At 47.6% G+C, this 17197-nt stretch overlaps 1 protein-coding gene across 4 annotated transcripts in view; it reads right to left on the reverse strand.

Annotated features, from left to right (window-relative positions):
* The window catches only part of NRP2 (neuropilin 2), a 115078-nt gene that overhangs the window by 75321 nt on the left and 22560 nt on the right, over nucleotides 1–17197 (reverse strand). For all 4 annotated transcript variants that reach the window (XM_035007314.1, XM_035007313.1, XM_035007316.1 and 1 more), the window contains exon 3: nucleotides 5729–5910. In XM_035007314.1, the coding sequence (XP_034863205.1) occupies nucleotides 5729–5910 (182 nt within the window). The remainder of the gene's footprint in view (nucleotides 1–5728; nucleotides 5911–17197) is intronic.

Below are 17197 nucleotides of genomic sequence, written 5' to 3' on the forward strand. Positions count from 1 at the left end.
CCAGCAGCAAGTTTGAAAAAAATGCGGCAGTATATTAACATTTGGAAGGCTTCTGGTCCCTTTGTGGTGGGGATGGCCTTGTTTCTCTCCGAAGCTCTTGTGGCTGCTTTCTTGGGACTCGGGGAGGCGTTCCTATTAAATGCGGCACACATTCGCATCCCTGTGCGGGCTTGGACGGCAGTGGGAGCTCTAAGAGGATTATAGCCACCAGATCTGCGAATGCCTCTAGGTGGAGTCACATTAAAAGGGCCCTCATGGGTTTTCACCCAGGGCGGGCCTCAGGCCGGTCCAGGGACACTGCAGCCCAGGCCACGGGCCCACGGAGCAGCCCCGGGCCAGAGGTGATACCAGTCAATGCTGCGGATGTGAAGGCCAGACAACCACAACTGATTTCACTACGTTCTGATTTTAAAATTAAAAAAAGGTAGCAGGATTCATGAGGAGGATAATAGGCACTCTAAGCATGAAGAAAAAATACAGAAATACTCGATAGGGCGCCTGGGTGGCTCAGATGGTTAAGCATCTGCCTTCGGCTCAGGTCATGATCTCAGGGTCCTGGGATCGAGTCCCGCATCGGGCTCCCTGCTCCTTGGGAGCCTGTTTCTCCCTCTGCCTTTCTCTCTCGCTCTGTCTCTCATGAATTAAAAAAAAAAAAAAAGAAAGAAAAGAAATACTCGATAAACCAGGTGTTTACTGGCAGGAAGTGTCCTCTGGGGATCCCGCTGAAAGAGAACTGTGTGATGTCAATACACGGATCTTTGCCTGCAGCGATGTGTTCATCGGCGGCTCCTGGAGCAGGTCCCTCCATGGGGCTCTTTATTGACGATGGCTCTCTGGGAAGTGCACAGGTCTGACTTGGAAAAGGTGCCATGCAAATAAGTGGGACAAGGGGGCCTGCAACTTCCTTTAGCATCAGACGGGAAATTCCAACATCCCTACCTGCCCATCCGTCCCCTCTGCCCTTCCCACCAGCAACCAGCGCTCTGCCCTGGCAGCGTGGGGACCCGCGACAGCTGGGGTGAGAACTAACCTTTTCAGGATTCTGAACACTCCCTAAGCACATCTGCATCCTGGAGGCTCTGCACTCCGGCAGGGGCAGGGCAGCCCCGTGGGCAGCCAGGGCCAGAGGGCTGAGCGGGGACGGCCTTTCCCCAGTTTGTTTACCACCGAGCCCCCAGCTTTGTTTACTGTCTAACCCCACACTCTGGAGGGCCTCCTCGAGGGTCCAGGATGAGGCGCTTGGGTAAAGCCAAGCCAGCTGGCAGGTGTCTGGGGGGCTGAGAGGAATCTTGAAAAGGTTAGTGTGTACTGCCTTTGTGCGGCCTCCTCCATGTGGGTCACTTAGCCAGAGGAAATTAACTCTCTCTCCACGACTTGCTTTCAGAGCTAGAAAAGGCATCCTGACATTCCCTCCTCGGGTTTGCTCTCTTGTCATTCCCTTTCAAGGCCAGCGGAATCCCCATCCCCCCGGGGGTGGGGAATTTTTGGTGGAATCTTTCTTTGGTTCCTCCCGTCCACGGGGGACAAAGTTTTCCACCATGGACACCCAGTAAGCCCGAGAGACGTCTGAAGCCTGTGCGATTTTTCCACAGTTTCCAGGGTTCTGAGGTCCTGCACTTGAGTGGTCAGAGATTTTCAGTATGATATTCTTTTTTTTTTTTTTTAAAGATTTTATTTATTTATTTGACAGAGAGAGAGATAGCGAGAGCAAGAACACAAGCAGGGGGAATGGGAGAGGGAGAAGCAGGCTTCCCGTTGAGCAGGGAGCCCGATGCGGGGCTCGATCCCAGGACCCTGGGACCATGACCCGAGCCGAAGGCAGACGCTTAACGACTGAGCCACCCAGGTGCCCCTCAATATGATATTCTTAAGGCAAATCAAACAAACAGAAGCCACCAAAAAGAGTGTGTATCCCTCTCTGCCACATGGTTATACGTGGGTATATCCTCTGGCTTATTTTAAACAAGGAAGAAAACCAGTTTTATCCTTTCTGTGCCGAATAATCAAACTTGTCCATTACAGTGGTGCCTTCATCTGTAATCATGCCACTCACAGTTTGGACTGTGGGCAAAGTGTCAGAAAGCAGGAAGCCGAATAGTAACTGTGGAGAGGAGAGCTCAGAAGAGGGGACCCTCTTGGGACAAAAGTGGAGTCTTGTAGACTTCTAGCTCATCCAAGATCCTTTTCTGCCATGTGTTAAAAGAATTGAAGGTTAAAAAAAAAAAAGCTCAGTCAACAAATACTCCAGTTCACTCAATGCTAAGACTGTCCACGCAAGCTGGGGGATTTGGGCTGCAGTGAATGATTTTGTACCAAAGGACTCTGGTGTGAAAAATGCCCACTCCATGTTTTTCCACCGTCAATGTTACAATAACTCTGCAAGCGAAAGAAGAATCTGCATGCATAAAGCTATTTAAAACATGGTGGATTTATCCCAATGGAGCTTGGCCTGACCTTGAAAAGTGAATTCAGTTCAGGGAGGAGTAGGGGGCCCTCTCTAAGCTTTCTCTATCTGTGAATGACCCCAGGGCTTTCAGTTTCTGAAATGTCACTGGATACCGGAAAAGAAAACTTGATCTTGAACTTTGGTCAAAAGAGTATCAGAAAATGAACAAACAAAAAAAAAACACGTTTTCCACTGATTCAGCATCCAGTGTTACTTTTAAAGTTATTTTAAAATTCCTTTCTCTATTATGCTCATGATTGGACAATCTGAGATCCTTTAAGTGTGAGAGCTGTTTTGGTTTGCTCTTTTATATGTGGACAGTCTGGTATTACATCGACTCTTTTATAAACCACTTCATTCAGGGCAGACAGGAACCTCCCACTCTAGCCACATGCCCCCTGTCTGTACCTGAGCTGCGGGTTTGCATCTGTCAGTAGAATTCTGCAGCTGAGCCTGGCCAGGGCAATGTGCAGTCGCAGGCTTCCACGGTCCTCGGTATGGTTATTTTGTGTGTCTATGTTTACAGCCCCCCCTTCTTTCTCTTCATGAATCTGACTAGCAAACATAGCTGTGTTTGTTTGGATTTCTTCAGCATGTTCACGCATTTCTTTCATGTTCTGTGGATGATGTAAACTTTGTGTATTTTCTTTCAGGACTCCGACAGTGAAAATGTGGGGGCAGGGAGGGCATGGCACCTGGAGGAATGCTCATCCTCCTAGACTTCTCAGCTTTGAATTTTGTAGCCCGCACACGTATGTGTTGTATACAGGGTTGATTTTCATGCCGAGAGCTGTTCTCTCAGGCAGGCATGATGGGAGGAGACAGTGGCCCCCAAGAAGACCACTGGGTTCTCATTTTCTCTCTTATGGTCCCCCAGAGATTTGACTGTTGTCGGTGGGGCTATCTCCCACTGCAGGAATCTCTCTCCTCCTTCTTTAGGCCATCCTGGTCCTTGAAGTGGGCTGCCCCATTGCTCCACGCCCAAGCCACCTGCCATGGGCTGGCGTTCTTGCGTCTAGGCATCCACAGACTAGCGGTCTCAAAATAGTAGTGCTCTGTTCTGCTACCCTCCTGGGCGTCTTAACTTTTAACCTCATCCCTTCCAATGTGCATCATGGATAGGGTTCACATTCACTCCTAGTGCGGCTTTCTGGAGAATATGGCACCATCCTTTGGGAAATACTAAGTCCAGAAGCCTGAAACAGAGATGAGCTTTAATGGTCCTGCTCACCCTTGCTGAGACTTCGCTGGGCCAGCTCCCCAGAAGACCTTGCTTAGAGCTGCTTTCCTTTTCCTGTCAGCATAGGGTTGCTGAGTGATGGCGTTAGCACTGGGGACCTGGCTATCGAATTGACCTCCCAGATGCCCCGCTTGCCAAGCCACTCAATGGAGCCCTCGTTTTCATAAGCGGAGCACGTTAATCGCACTCTTACTCAGTGCTGACTCCTACTGCCTCATATTATCGTTTTCCTCTCAATTTACGTAGCTATTTACCTATGTTCATCCAACGACATCCACTGCGCGTCTGTTACGTGTGAGGGTTTACATACCTGTTTGCTCACTAGAAGAGAGCAAACATCCTGTTTTATTCCTTTCTATCTTCTTTCTCCTCATTGCTCCCCAGCCGAAGAGGGTATGATGAATGTTCCAGCTAAGCTGGTGGACTGACTGATTGGAATCTTGCGCAGGACTCTAGGGACTATGGATCGAGGCATTCAGGAGCCTCACAACAGCCCCTGGGACACTGGACACACAGATTGTCGGTCCCTATGATCTCATGTGGCTGGGAGCGTGATGACCCATGACAGACAGACCTTCTTGGGACTTGTGCCCCGGGACAGTCTGTGCTCCCACTCTGGCTCGATGATGGCTTGACACAGTTCCCCCGGCCCGCCCCTTCATTGGATTCTACGTTCTTGCTCTCAGGCAGACAAATCTGACAAATATTTAGACAGAGTGGATATAAAAAGTGCTTTCAGCAGCTACCACTTCCTTTCAAGAACTGTTTAGTGAAAAGAAAATATATATGAATAGGTCCCCTTACACTGAACTCAACAGGCGCCGGACTTGGGCCTCTCGATGACAAGGCGGACAGCCTCCCCTTGCGCCAGACTCCGTCCACGAGTTGTAAAACACAGGCTCGGAGGGGCTGCACTGGTAGATGGGGTGGGAGCCTGTGAGGTGGGGGAGCAGGCTGGGGGTGAGGGGAGACCTGGAGGGTGTACCTCGCTTAGCCTCAAGATAATGAGCTCTCACCCTGGAGGGAAGGGCATGCTGCTTGGAGCATGTCAGTGCAGATACTGAACCAGCAATTTGTGAATAAAAGTTAGATCAATCCAGTTATGGAAATAAGGATGGGGCCATGTTCTCAGAGCCTAAAGTAATCAAAGGGGGGCCTAACGGAAAGCGGGCAATCACCTTAGAAGAAGTGCAGTGTTCTCTGTCTCTTTTTCTACTATCTTATTGATTGCTTCTCAGGAGGCGGTTATCCTGGCATTTAGGAAGTAGGGGGTCAACAGGTGGAAAAGGTAAAATGGGTCAGTGAGGGGAATTCTGACAAGCCACATGTGAATTTAAAAGCTACTATATGACCCCACTGGTAAGATCTTTTAGAGACTCTAAACACTGAAAAGATTATGTCCTTCTGCCCATGAAATTCCAGATAAAGGCAACATTAAACCATGAAGTAATTAGGAGGAAGTTCGACCAAGTTTTGCTTTTTTTCCCATGAAGATTATTGTGATTTTTAAAAACACACAAAAATCGAATTCTTTTCAAAAGTGTTGCTCTAGGGGGCTCGAACCCTGCCTCGGGCTCCCTGCTCTGCGGGAAGCCTGCTTCTCCCTCTCCCACTCCCCCTGCTTGTGTTCCCTCTCTCGCTGTCTCTCTCTCTGTCAAATAAATAAATAAAATCTTAAAAAAAAAAACCAAAAAGAATTGTTGCTCTATTTAATTGGTGCTCCTTCCTCTTTCAGTGCCACAAACAATGCCTGTCTGCCTGGCGGGCAGCACCCAGCACTAACCATGCAAGGCGCCCTCTCAAGTTGGATCATAAGTTAAACCGGCTTTTTCATCTCAGGCTGTGTCCAGGGTCACCGTGAGTCTCTCTTCCAACTCCAACAACTTTTGTAACCCTTCCCGTCTGTCTCACTGGGCTCCATCTACGCACATATAACCATCACACAGTTCCCTTGGACAGCGCCCCATGCGACACACCGATGGCAGCGGTGGGTCTCCTTGGGGGCACCCAGCACCCCGCTCTCCACCCATCACCCCACTGACCTGTCTTGAAGATCTCATAGCGCAGGGAGAAGCCTGCCCCCTGCCGGGCGTAGTCGGAGGTGAACTTGATGTAGAGCACGGAGCCCGAGGAGATGATGGTGGGTGGGGCGATGTTCCCACAGTGCTTTCCCAGGAGGTCTGCGGATTCACTGTCCCCATCCCGAATCTCGATGAAGTCATACCTACGTGAGGATGGCACAAAGGGGCACGTATCAGCAAAGATCACTCTCGGGAGAGCAAAGGGACCAGTGTCTCACCTCAGCTCCTGCGCTCGCCCTTCCTAGACGTTCAGGTGTTTTAGATTGATAAACAAAGAGCTCTTAGGTTTGCTTGTATAGACTGGCCCACCTAGATGTAGGAAGCTGCATTGCCCTATTGAAGCCAAAGAGAGATTGGGCACCTTAGTGGATGGCTAGATTTTAAGGCCTTCTTTCTTTCTTTCTTTTCTTTTTTAATAATCCGGTTTTTTTAAAGATTTTATTTATTTATTTATTTGACAGAGAGAGCGAGAGAGCACAAGCAGGGGGAACAGTAGAGGGAGAAGCAGGCTTCCCGCCAAGCAAGGAGCCCGGTGTGGGACTGATCCCAGGAGCCCGGGATCATGACCTGAGCTGAAGGCAGATGTTTAACCATCTGAGCCACCCAGGCGCCCCTTAAGCCCTAATTTCTTGCCCACATAAGAGCAGTAGCATCCTTCTATCAAATATCTCCAAACAAGCATTTTTCCTTCCTTCCATAGCACCATTTTTATTTCCACCATGATCTCTCTGGATCTTCATCTTTTCTTCTTAGCTCTGCGTCACTGCAAGTTACTTAACCCCTCCGAGATCAATTTCTTCATCTGTAAGATGAAGATAAAAATATCCAGTTCAGAGGGCTGGGCTGGAGATGAAATGAAAGATATAAGGAAGGTGCCAGGCACCGAGCCAGGCACACTGGGGACGTTCCTGAGAGATCTGCTTACTTTCCCACCCTCTCCCCCATGTTTCAGTTTCCTCCTGGGTCACCCCCTCTTCCCTTCTCTTTAATCGCTGGTGACAAAGACTCCCATGCATGGGCCCCCTCTCTCTTGACAGGACTCTGCCTAGTTCACCTCTGCAGCATCTAGTCAACAGCATGTTTTTAAAAGGAATCAGCATCATATTAGATAAGGCAATAAAAACCTTTCTTCAAAAGCAGGGGGTGAATCCCCGGGGACCCAGTGTCTATGAGCACATAACTATTAGCTTCGGCAAGAGGCAGAGCAGGTTGCCGTCCGTCCCGGCACTGAGGCCTGAGCTCATTTCAAATGGAATCAACCTGGCCCCAGGTCGGGGAAGACTCATCAAAGACAGACATCCTTGGCTTGGTTCTCGGGATGGCGTACACACCGCGGGACGCCGTTTTATCTGTACAGGCAACATTCTGGGCCTTGCTGTGTGCTCTGGCGGTCTTCACTGTGCTGACTCCGTGCTCCTTCCCTGGGCTCCCAGTGAATACCGCGGTCTTAGCTGCTGAGGTGGGAAAGTCCTTCCCCACCAGCTCCCTGCAAACTGCTGGTCACTGTACCACTATTTACCGACAACCATGCATTTCCTTCTCCCTCCCTGTTGTTTATTTTGCAGCAACCTGTTAAGACAACATGTAAGAAATTTCTTTTTTTGGGTAAAGAGAGGGAAAAGCTACCCTCCCTGGGATGTGCCTGCAGGCTCCTGGCACACACACAGGGTCTGTGGGAGCTGGCTGCCAGTAGAAGCGGCTTATTTGAGCCGCAGTGGCCTGAGGCCTCACTGCAGCCCCCAGGAGCCATATTTCAGATTGCACAGCCACTTAAATAGGACTGCAAAGGAAGTGTAAGGAGTGGACCAGGATTAGTTCAATCTTAGACCCCAGAGGGCTGGAATCTTACGGTCAAAAGAATCACAGAAGCTGGTTAGTCTGGAGAACCCAAGATGGCAAGATCTCCCCCACCCCAGGAGCTCTGGAGAGATAGCCACAGATTGAGAAAGGCAGTGGGGGTGGGGGGAATCTGTGATTTCGGTTTGGGAGATGACGTTGATTTTGAAAATGTGCTTCCTCACTTCCAAAACAAAAGTGGAAAGACAGTTAGTTTGTTCTCAAAGGAAATTCCCCAAACCTTCTGGAAAATCCCTCCTTAGTATTTCCACACTGAGGTAAGCAGTGTTGGGCAGTCAGTCACTCTCAGCTGAGTAATGGTGATGTCCCATCAGGGTGCACAACTGTTGAGAAGCCAGCTGTGTTCAGTGAGCTGATATTACCCAGTTCACCTGGAGTCGTGAATGTATGAACCTGGATGGAAGAGTCCCATCCACCCCTCCCAACCCCCGCCCCCTGCCAGGCTGTGGCCAATCCCAGAAGCAGACAGAACTAGGTTTGGATCCCAGTTTAGCCTTATTAGCTGGGTGACCTCAGGCAAGTTACTTAACCTTTCTGATCCTTAGCAATGGGGAAAATGACAGCAAAATAGGGATATTAGAACTTTTTCCTAGGGTTGTTGTGAGATTTAAACGACGAACGTAATCTATATGAAGTGTCAGTACTCAGCCTGGTCGTTAGTGTTTGCTTAATAAACGTTAGCCATGATTTGCCGTATCCTCACACCCATTTCTGAGGTGAAGATACACAGCAAGTGAGTAGAGGTGCAGTGTAAGTGGAATGAACATCTGGTAAAACATTTTGGAGTGCATTTTGGCAGAAATGTGACAAACCCTTTAATCCAGCAATTCCACTGCTAGGAATTTTTCCTAAGAAAATAATCAGACAACTGCACAAAGATGTATATGCATCTTTGTGAGTGTAGATATAATAAAAAAAAAAAAAAGCATAAGAAAAGTGAACAGATGCTTTGTTTATAAAAAACAGCATCATATCTAAATGTCCAACAACAGAGGGTGGGTGAATCAATTTTGGTATATTTATAAAATGGAATACTCCACTGCTATAGTAGATGGATAGTGCTGTAGGTCTAGATATTTTGTTTTTATGGGAAAATAGCCATGCTACCTTGTTAGTTTAAAAAACAGATTTTTAAAAAGGAATGTGTTAAAATACCTATATTCTTGCCATATACAAAGAGAAAAAAGTCTGAAAGACTACATAAACTAAAATATTAACAGTAGTGAGATATATGGGTGGTGGAAATTGGTAATTTCTACTTCGTTCTTTGTTCTTTTCTATTATCTGAATCGCTTACAATGAACTTGCATTTCTTAAGAAGCCACAAATATATAAAATAAAGCTGCTTCCATTAAGAATTTTTTTTTTTCACAGTGACAGATGGTAACTGCACCATCGTGGTGAGCACTGCAGAATGTATCCAGTTGTCAAATCATTATGTCCTATACCTGAAACTAATATAACATTGTATGTCAACCGTACTTCAATAACAAATAAAACAATACACAGTAGAATAAAAGAAAAAATAAGAGAAAAAAGGATTTTTTTCAAAGCAGGAGAGCAGAGAAGAAGAACCCAGCTCTCATAATGTAGCAGATGAAAATGTAATTACCATCATCATCATCATCACCATCCGTCTCACAGAAGTGTAGTGAGGACTAAATAAGTCACAGCGTTGGGTCACCTAGAACAGTGCCAGGGACGTGGCCCACACCCAGGAAATACTTAAAGGTATTTTTAAAAAAGATAACCAGGTATCTCCAATCTTTGTGTTGCCAATTTCTCCGAAAAGGACAAAGAGAGGCCCAGACATCTCACTGGCTGGATCATCAGAAGGGGAGGGTTCTGTCTAGTTGCCTAATCACACGTGCAGTAATTTAGGGGATTAACACAATCATCGATGAAGCTGGGCTCCCTAGCAAATGCCATAGCTGTACACTTGCCTCCATTTACTCAGTGGATATACCACCCCAAATCCTTTTTTTGTAATGCTGGCAGCTACAAATACATCCTTACGTATTTATGTACACACACAGCGAAGGGATACATTTTTGAAAAAGGTCCATATACATCAATCGTATTATAAATTTTCTTTCTGGGCTTGTTATTTAAAGGACCCCTCTGGTGAATCCTTTTGTGAAGCAAATAACCGGCCCTTACTTAAACTTCTTAGAAGGACTGGATTTTCCTATCAGGTTTGCTTGAGGGGAAAGCGACCCCAAGTTACAATTTGGTGGCTAACCCCTCCCTCTCTCCCACCCCCTCCCCCGGGACTGCCTGGGCTCTGCCCTGGGGACAAGCAGGTCTTCTGGCTGGGTTTTTTGTATAAAGGGCACACACCGAATGACATGCTGACTTCACAGAGAACGGCTCATTTACGTCCTGTGTGACTGACTCATTTGGGGAAATTTTTTATTATTAGGGATTTGCTACAGCTGGAGTAAATCTCCTTAGAAATTTCAGTGTTGTCAGGTTCATTTGGAAGAGCTCGTGGGGGATTAGGAAGTTTGTGGCCTTGAAATAAATACAGCTCCGCATCTAGCATCTGATGGCCAGCATTTGTTTGGTAAAGGAATCTGGGGTCCAAACTCGGGACTCACCCAAGGACAGTCAAGGAGAATAATCTGAAAGGCCGTTCCTCTTAGAACACATTATTCATTTTCCAGAAGAAAACATGAACCAGCCAACGGACATATTAACTACTGTTTGCATTTCATTATTCATAATCTCCCTCAAATGAAAAAAATTCCTTCCAAAGCTTTAACACTACCTTTTATTATTTTATTCATCTACTTACTTTCCTAAGCTGAAGTAGCCATTTCCACTCCTACCTTTTTCCTTTCTCTCCAAAATGGCTCCCGGGTGCCTTTTTACTTTTCTCCTCACAGATTCCGACATCTGCATGTCGAGCATTTGTCTAGAGAACATTTTCTGTACATTCTTCCTCGACTTCAAAGTCTTAATTTCTCTCCCCAAACCCACATTTGGGGCGTGGGAATCTTGACGGTGGAATTAATTTTCAGAGTCCACGGGAGAGGTATGAAAAAGCAACAGTCTCATCTCTTCTGCCCATCACTAGGCAAACATGAAAAGAGGCTTTCTAGTTTCCCTAACTCTATCCACGCTTGACACTTCCCAGCAGGCCCCCAAAGGCTGGGTTAGCCCAGGCTCTTCTCAAATGGCCAGATCGTGTCCAGCCTGCCAGAGTACCCCCGGAGGACTGCCACCGAGAACTGCTTGTGAGGAGATTTCTCTGTCACAGGTGGAGCACTTAGGTGCTCTGGGGAAGAGTGCTGTGCCCATTCTATGATACTTGGGTCTACACGTCACAGCACCCGTGCCCGCCCAAGTCCAGAAGCCATAACCTTTGCCAACCAGTCAATGTCTCCTTTTATGCTACTGGTATCATAAATTTTTAAGACCTCACACCTTGCACATGGCAAGCTCTTTCCAGCCTCTGGGCCTTTGCACTGGCTCTTCCCTCTGCCTGTGACACTCTGTGACCTTCTTCTGTGGCTGGTGCCGTCTCCTTCTTCTAAGTGCAAAGGTCGTCTCCTCTGAGAAGCCTGTCCTGACCACCTGATTTCAGACGGCATGCCCTTATTCTCTGCCTTGCCATCGTCTTATTGCTTTTATAGTTATTATAATCTGCAAAGGTCTTGTCAATATACTTGTTTATTGTTAATCTGTGTCCTCACTACATGGCACCAGGAGGGCAAGGACCTTGTCTTTTTACTGCTGTATATTTCTACTGCTTGCATGGTGCCTGGCATAGAGCAGGGCTCACTATTTTGTGTGGTGTGAGTAAATGAATGAGGGGCCTACAGTTGGTGAGTTCAGGAAGAATTCACTCTGTGACGACGTTTCCCAAGGGGTTGGATACATTTGGTCCGTTTTATACTCTTTGCCTTTGTGCTCCAACACATTCACTGAGCTATTCTGGTTTTATCTGGAAACCAAAATGTTGCCTCATGACTCGAAAACACGAAATATAACATTTTGAGTGGAAGAAACATCTCAAATCATGCTGACAGCATTTTCACTATTAGCGGCAAACAAATCAACTATAATTAAAATGCTGTCAAAGTGATTTGAGATTTTTCTCACACTTTCAAAGTTCCATATTTCATGAGTAGATTATGGAGGCCAGAGAATTTACCACCTCCTGGAGTGCCTTTCTTCTGGGAAGCTCAAAGACATCTACAAACACTGTCTTATTAATCCTTACATTAGAACCTGCAGAGAAAAGAGGAGGAAAACACAACACTGTCACGTATAAGTTCCCAGTGAAGAAGCTGCCTGAGACACAAAGAGGCTCTGGGCAGGTCTGCACGAGGCCCAAGTCTCTGGTCCAGTCAGGCCCACGGCCAGGTCACCTGGTCTCTGCCTCAATAGTGAAATCCAGCCTTTATGGAGAAATCAGTTCACGGTCAGTTCAGATTTTTTAAAGCAAATTTCATTTCCTTGAATTTCTTCCTTTCATCGGGGCCACCCATTTAAGAAGAAGCTGGAACATCGATGGGAATATTAGTGGGAAGAAATATCAATCATCTACTGAGCGTTTATTATGGGCCAGACCCCTGTTTAGATATTACTTCATTTAATCCTCATTGAATACACACCATGTTCTGTTACGGTTCCCACCCATTTACAGATGCAGAAACTGGGGTTCAGAGAGTCTAAATGACCAGCTCAAAGTCCCATGAGAAGGATAGGTCAGAGGCAGACTTGAGACCCAGGTAGTCTCACTCCTGGGCATACAGACCTCACCTCTATCCCGTGAAAATAACAGATTGCCATGGTACAATAGCAGTAGAAGGTATGGGGTATAAAGAAACCGCTTGGTTTCCATTAGAGACTTAGCAGAATCTTGCTCTTTTTATTTAGCTGTTTCGTTTAAACAAAGCCTATAGGACGTGCCAAAATTATTAGACAAATCACCGATAGAAGCAGTGAGCGGATTTGGAATTCAGGGTTTCAAGATTCACCCAGTTGAAATCCAGCTTTTAAGTGTTCAGATGGGGTAACATATTAATTTTTGCAAGTGAAGTATTTTTATAAGCACATATATACCCATATGTGAACATATGGTCCATCGAGTGAGAAAACAGTATCCTGTGTATTTATAAGCTCTTAAAGTATCATCTAGAGCACATATTCTTAAACCCATGGGTTTCCAGTAGGGTCCACAGATGAGTTTCAGTAGGTGAGGGAACCTCTATAGTCAAATGCAGAGATTTTGTGCATTTGTGTGTATGCACATTTTCCTAGGTCTGTGACAAAAAGAATCTTAAATTACTGTGATACAGAAACATATCTGTCGATAAGTGTGTGTGTACTCTGAGAAGCGTGGTTCACGGGCTTTGTAGGCAGACCCAGCTGTTTCCAGCACTCATGAGTGCAGGCAAGGCATTGAACCTCTCTGAGTCTCAGTTTCTTCATCTATAAAGTGGAAATAATCACGGTCCTCACCTTGTTGGGCACTGCTGGAAGGACTGCAAAGGTATATACGAGCCCAGAAGAGTGCTAGATGCCTGCAAAAGTCCCTGGGAGACACTGGCTATTTTTACCATTACTCGTGTTTTTACCAAGCAGGGTGGCAGACATGGAGGAAAGAAGGGTTACATACACGTGAACCGAACACATGAGGAAGGGATGAAAAGTCACAAAGTAAGAGATGGTCTCGATGCCCTCCCCCAACCTCAATGCTAGGGATGGCGGTTTCTAAAAACCTTCTTCCTGTACAAATCCATCAATAGCGCTTCAGTCACCTGAGTTTTTGAGATTTCCTTTCAATCTCGTGTTTCTGAGCTCCGGAACAAGCCTGTCGTGCCGGATTCAGAACAGCCCATGCCTTCCCCACCCCACCCCCCAGCCCCTGCCACCCTGCACTCCCACCGGTTGGTGGGTCTTGAACAACTGGGGACTCGACCTCCTTCACTGTGGTGAGTTAACGCGTGTCAAGAGCTTAGCACAGTGCCTGGCACGTAGTAAGTCCTCAATAAATAAATGTTAGGCATTATTACTACTATTATTGTTGTTGTTATTGTTTTTCTTTGCTAAATAGCTGCAAGGACTCGAAGGGACCCAAGACTCACCATCTGTTTGCCTCTCTGGGCTGGTGCCTCTGCCCTTTTAATGGCGACTTCTGGCAGTTGCCCTTTCTCCCCTCATTTCTTCCCACCACCCGTCTCTGATATTTGGAGCTTATCCGCAATCCCCGCACAGCCAGGGTCTTCACAGCGCCTCAGAAAGGAGGAAATCTGACCACCCGGCAAAGGAAGTATGCGAAGAAAATAACCCTAAACAAACCGAAGGAATTATTCCAGAAAACCTTGAAGGCAAGAAAATGGAAATACAAATAACATCTATTTATAATTGCTGGTTGTTTTCCGCAGAAGCCCCGGGATGATGGAGAGGGCCCTGCCGATCTCATTGTTTCTGACGGAGCAGGCTGCCAAGAACGTCTCGCAACGTGAGGAAGGAGGTCGCTGCAGACAGGGTGTCTGATAAGTCTCACTGTGGATGAACTTTCAGAGAATGAAGGGCACACAACAAAGCCTCCAGCACCTCTCCCCTGGCCCCCTCGCTGAACACCGCTTCCCCCACTGACCTGGCTCCCCAGCAAGGCGCATTCCTGAGGCTGTATGGCCACAGATCTGTTCCACTCCTGGACCAGCGAGCGCTCTGCAGGCCGGCTTGGATGGAACGTGTTTGCTTATGTAAGGAAGGATTTTCTCGGCAACCAGAGCCAATGGGAAGTTTAAGGCTGTTGGGCAGGCAGTTTTCAGCATGACGGTTGGGCCTTTTTTCCGTCAGCCATACACATCTATAAAAAATCCTCACCCTCTGCAGTTAGCTCAAAGGGCCCCTGGTTAGCAGAGTAGGAAGTAGGTAAGAGTAGCCCATAATTCATGTCTGTTCACCAGCAGGCTGGCACTTGGATGCGAAGGGGAACCCCACCCAGCAAGGCCAGATGGGCCTATACTGGCCTGGGTGAATCAAGCTTGCATGCCTCGGTGTGCCTCATCTCATGAATGGGAACAGGGATCATGCCTCTGTGCCTCCTAGGACTGGTTGGAAAGGGCAGGGAGTGACTGGCACCCACTAAGGGGAAATCAGAGTATACCATCCCAGGGCCTGGGTGCGCTGGCAGCCACAGCCCTGCACTTGGCCAGGCAAACGGTTCCCTCTGAAACGGGCACTCACTAACCCTGGCTCCCAGAGGGTCTAATTGTGAGAGCAAATCATAACCTTCCCATCTGTCCGAAAAATGGGAGCCTGCTGGGAATGAGGCGTACCGGGCACCAGGGAATCAATCACTGCATCGGAAAAACGTTTTTCTAGGGGTGTAGGCTCCCAGTCGTGTTTCTGTCCCTCTTTGCTGGCATCTGGCCCCCATAACAAAACTTAGAAAATACAAAGCTTGCCTGAAAAACGTACCATGCAGAAATCTAAGCAGGGGACCACTGGGGAGTACGTGGCTGGTGTGCTGGGCCTTGTCCTTGGATTGCATTCACTGCAAGCCTCAGGTTACAAGGGCTCAGGGCTTCTCCTGGCGCCAGGGGCAGACTTCTCACGGTCGTGCAAAAAGCACCTTGGTGTGGAAATGATGGGCCTGCATTACTGTCCAAGCAGGAAGGCTGCTGCCACACCAGGGTGGAGATTCTGAATATGGCACTCAGTGGCCAGTCAGCTAGAACAGCTTCCGCCTCTCCAACCAGCACTGGGTGAACAGTGCACTCCCCGATGGCTGCGCTGGGAGCATTTTAAAGCACTTGCCCCTCCTCATCACAGAAATGGCCCTGTATTTTGCAAGAACTGGCCAGCATCTGGCTGGGGTGGGGGGGGGGGGGTTGGCGCTGGGAGGGGGCGGTGGAAGCAGCAAAAGTTCAGGAATATTGGGTTCTCTTGGCTGGAGGTTCCCTAAGACTGGGAAGAAATATGTCTAGAAAGGACAGCAGCTTCTACAAGAAAGGGAACCAGATTGCAGGAAGTCTCCTAGCAGGATGGGAGCAGTGTGAGTCAGACCTTGAAGGACCTTTATCTATCCCACAGCATCGCAGACAGTTTGCTTTGTGCACAGAACTGCTGGCTGCCTGGCTGCACAGCTACCGACTGGGGGGGGATAGCTGGGGGGGGGCCGCCAGGGGGGGGGGGGGCCTGGGGGGGGGGGGGGGGGGGGGGGGGGGGAGCACTAGTGGCAGGGGTGAGCTGTGAGGGCCGCACAAGTGTAAGGGCCCTGGTGGGCAGGAGGGCAGCAGAGACCCCCAGGTCAGCACCCCAGCACGTGACCCAGCTGCCTGCCCCGAGGCTTAGACGGAATCCTGTATCTGCTTGGACCTCAGTTTCCCAGCGGATAAGACCAAAAAAAAAAAAAAAAAGAAAGTACTTTCTTACCCTCCTACCACTCTCAAAGGGATGACACATAGATAAATCACTTTGAACTTTTAGATGAAAGGTGCTCTATAAACTCGAGGTCTCATCAACTGTAATTGTTACGGTAATTATTTTAATGATAATAATGATGATAATGGGAGGGGGGGTGGGGTGAGGACGAAACCTCCTACCTTGAGACAAAGAAAAACTCTTCCATTAAAACCTGTGTCTTGATTCCTTCTGCTTCTCGCTCTCTCCAACCATCTCTTTCAAACTGCCAATTCTTGGGCTGAAATATTATTTACTCCTTTTCTTCCCAATAAAACAATTATTTGTTCCATCGTTCTCCCTCTCGCTTGCTCTTCGGTGTGTCTAGCTTCACCCTGACAGCTCAGCCATGGACTGTTTACATGTCTCGCTCACCTCCAAGACTCTGGTTCAGCTCCATTGACACTGAAGGCAGGAGAATTCTCCGTGTGTGAGGAATCAATTACTTCCGCTGACACTCTATTACTAGCCCTCACATCTTTGGATTCCAGCTGCAGAGGGAGGCGATGGGATGGCAGGGAATTTGAAGAGGATGGCGAGGGGGGCTGGAGGGGACCCGGGGAGTAGGAGGTAGATGACAGGGAGGCAGACAGAGACCATCGACAGAGCGTCACAGAAAGACCTCTCTCTCCTTGACTGCCCTGCCGGCATCCGGAGATGACCCCATGGCAGGAAGAGGCAAAGAAAAGGAATAAGAGACGGAAGGGGAAAAGAAAAGACTTGTCAAGGATATCTAAAGAAATGAGAGAGGTCTCAAATACCTAAGCCTGGGGACAGTGGGTGAGAGCTCTAGGTACAAGGATACAGGCATATAAAGGCAGCTTTGGGTGGTGGGCTTCCAATTCCAGCCCTACCATTACTATCTGTGAGATCACTCTCACAGTGTACCCATCTGTTAAATGGGAATAACAGTAGTACCCAGTCCTGTGAGTCCCATGTGTGTATATGTATGTATGTATATATACATATATATATATGTATATATATAGAGAGAGAGAGAGACTGCCAAGATGCTTGGCTACAAAGGTAGGAAAAAAAGCATAAAAAAATCATGTGGATTTCTTTCATCATGTGAAGTCCTTTGATAGCTTTCCAAACGTAAGCCCAGTTCACATGTTTTTCTTTCTTCTTCTTTTTAAAAATTTT

The sequence above is a fragment of the Mirounga leonina genome, unplaced genomic scaffold (genome assembly GCF_011800145.1).
Source record: "Mirounga leonina isolate KUSES-001 unplaced genomic scaffold, KU_Mleo_1.0 Mir_151, whole genome shotgun sequence".
NCBI classification, from domain to species: Eukaryota; Metazoa; Chordata; class Mammalia; order Carnivora; family Phocidae; genus Mirounga; species Mirounga leonina.